This window comes from Dendrobium catenatum, unplaced genomic scaffold (assembly GCF_001605985.2).
Source record: "Dendrobium catenatum unplaced genomic scaffold, ASM160598v2 fragScaff_scaffold_390, whole genome shotgun sequence".
NCBI lineage: Eukaryota > Viridiplantae > Streptophyta > Magnoliopsida > Asparagales > Orchidaceae > Dendrobium > Dendrobium catenatum.
The window spans coordinates 8718453-8721194 of NW_021318852.1; the positions used below are offsets into that span (position 1 = coordinate 8718453).

General features: G+C 35.6%; 1 protein-coding gene across 1 annotated transcript; it reads left to right on the top strand.

The window, feature by feature from the left end:
- The first annotated feature begins 151 nt into the window (after positions 1–151).
- Positions 152–975, top strand: LOC110115376 (MHC class II regulatory factor RFX1). Its single transcript, XM_020848595.2, has one exon. It carries the CDS (start codon positions 407–409, stop codon positions 779–781), a length of 375 nt encoding a protein of 124 aa, XP_020704254.1. The 5' UTR covers positions 152–406; the 3' UTR covers positions 782–975.
- The last annotated feature ends 1767 nt before the right edge of the window (positions 976–2742 follow it).

Here is a 2742-nt window from a genome sequence, read left to right on the forward strand (position 1 = left end):
AAAGAAATTTAATTAAATCTGATATCTGTATTTTCATTCTGATGAGCAGTTTTTATTTTTTATTTTTATTTATAGTCGATTAAACTATCAGCAGCCTCAACAAGGAAAAATTATTATGTCCGGTGACCTAAAAATACGTCTGGAAATCCACTTAAAATTTGCGCTTTAACTGTGCTTTTTGACCGCACTTTGATTGCGCTTTGATCACGCTTTCACTACGTTTTACCTTCCACGGACACATGTATATTCGACATGTCAATATTTTATTGGACACCGAATTTATCTCTACGCTTGACGTCCGGACCTAATAATTTTCCCTCAATTAGACTCCTGCCTTCGTTCCCTCCCTATTTAACGAGACACGGCCTTCAACATCTCAAAAGCCAGAAGAGCCGGCAACACCAATATGGCGAACTCCCTCTCCATCTTCCTCACCTTCCTACTTTTTCTTCTTCTTGTTCTTCTTCCACCTTCTGCCATTAATGCCACACGCCCAGCTCCAGCCTCCACTGACACCAGCAAGAAGGAGAAAGACTGCTTCGGCGAGTTTGGCGGCAATGGCAATGGCGGCTTCGGCCGCATTACCGGCGGCGGAACTGGAGCTACCACCGGCGGGGGGAGTGGTACTGATACTTCCGGCAGTGTTCCTTCTTTTACTGACTTTGATCATAGCGGTCCAGCTGCAGCCAATGCACGTTATATTCCAGGCTTGGATGACACTTTTGTGCCCAATCCAGGATATGAGATTCCCAGATCTTCTGGTGGCGGTTCTGTTCCATGAATTTAGTCATAAAACTGCAAGAAATTCATGAAATTGAGCAGTGCAGGTGAAATTTTAATAATGCACGTATACATACTTGCAGAATTTAATGGGACGAAATGTGATTATTGTTGCTGTTTGTTTTCGCGTTTGCGTTGTTGTTGATGTGTTGTGTTGTTCAGTAATACGTGCATGGTTATGTGGGCTTTTGTCAATGTCTATTTAGAGCTACATTTCTTCAAAAGAATAAAGAATATTTCGATTCTGATCAAGTGGATATAATTCAGGGAGTTTTTATGGGATGTATTTGCTGCTCTATCATTTTTATAAAACTATTTTTATGAAAAATTATCAACGTTTCTGATGATTTATATTTCATATAAATGTTTATTTTTATACACTTATCATCATCATTATTGTAAATATTTTAATCATTTAAATAAATTTAATTAATTTAATAATATTATCATTATGATTGAAACTTGATCGAGTCTCAGCTTAACTCTAAGTGGCGCTTTCATCAATTAATTGTCCAATCTAATTCTAAAAGCTTTACAAGTACGCTAAAGACTTTTCTTAAAAAAAAGGATGTATAATAAATTACAAAAAAACACTTAAAAAGGTTTTTTTAGGACTTAGGACATTAGATTTAGGATTCTTTTAAGATGGCTACAGCTTTTTATAAAGTTGATTGTAAAATTATTATAGATAAAGTAACTTTTTTTAAAGCTGCTGTAAAAATTAATGGTAAAATAGAAATGATAAAATCAAAAAAACAAAAAAGTTGTCCCAAATAAAGCTAGCTTACTCCCTTAACAAATATTCGCCGTAAAAACTCTCTACTCCCTACCGTCTATAAGTCAAGAAATTATTACGTCCAGAGTCTGGACGTAACTTGAAAATAGGTCACGTCGTCTGTACACAGGCTATGTACAATTTGTACATAGGTTGTGTACGATTGTGCACAGCTCGAGTATAGGCGTCGTTGCTTATTTTGATTAGTGATCGGACCGGACTCAGCTCGTAATAATTTCTTTCCTATAAGGCTATGGGTTACTCGATGAACAGTTATAGATAAAAGATTGCCGGTTGGTCTGTATTTAATTGATTCGGCAGACAATACCAATGAATATACAACTGTTAATATGATTAAAAAATGCTCGGCTTCCCTTGCTTATGACCAACCAATCGAGCAATCACCAAAGGCATTTAATATGGATAATATTATAATTGCCAAATGCCAAATATTTAGGGTTTTATTTGGGCCAGTCTGAGTTTGTCTATTTTTGCCTTAGATAGCTCATTCGTCAGGCTTTTTTAGAGGAGCTTTTTTGATCTTTTTTGTGTTAGGAAAAAAATTATATATTTGAAAATGTGGTTAAAAAATGAGCTTTTAAAAGCATAAATAGAGAAATAAAAGCTTTCCCAAGCGAAGCCTCAACCAATTTCAAGAGAAATTATTCTGTGCGGACAAAGGATGGTCTGAAGATCAACCAGAACGTGTCACGTCACCCGGTAAACAGCAGTATCGAGCACCGGTGCCGAGAAAAAAAGGTGACATGGCGCGTTCGGGTTGGTCTCCGTACGTCGTTTGGTATCCACACATAATAATTTGATTCATCAAAAAAAAATCTTTTTAAAGAAGAAAATTAAAAATAAGGTGAAAAAAAAATCTTTTAAACAGATATTACTTTTTACTATCTATCTTTCTTACTATGATGCCAATCGAAATGGTCTTCCAAACAAAGCTTTAAGCTAAGGTTTCACGTTTCATTTGGTACAGCTTTTTTACTTTTTTTAAACAGCTTTTTTTGTACTAAAATTATATTTCATAAATTAGCAAGAAAGCTACCAAAAAAGCCTAAATATTACAGTGTAGGGTTACTGTTTTTTATTTTTTTTGGGCTACCGTGAGCCGTGAGGTCGTGAGGCACACGAATAAATATCATAATCAAAGCCTAATAGTTTCTCATAGATAGGGG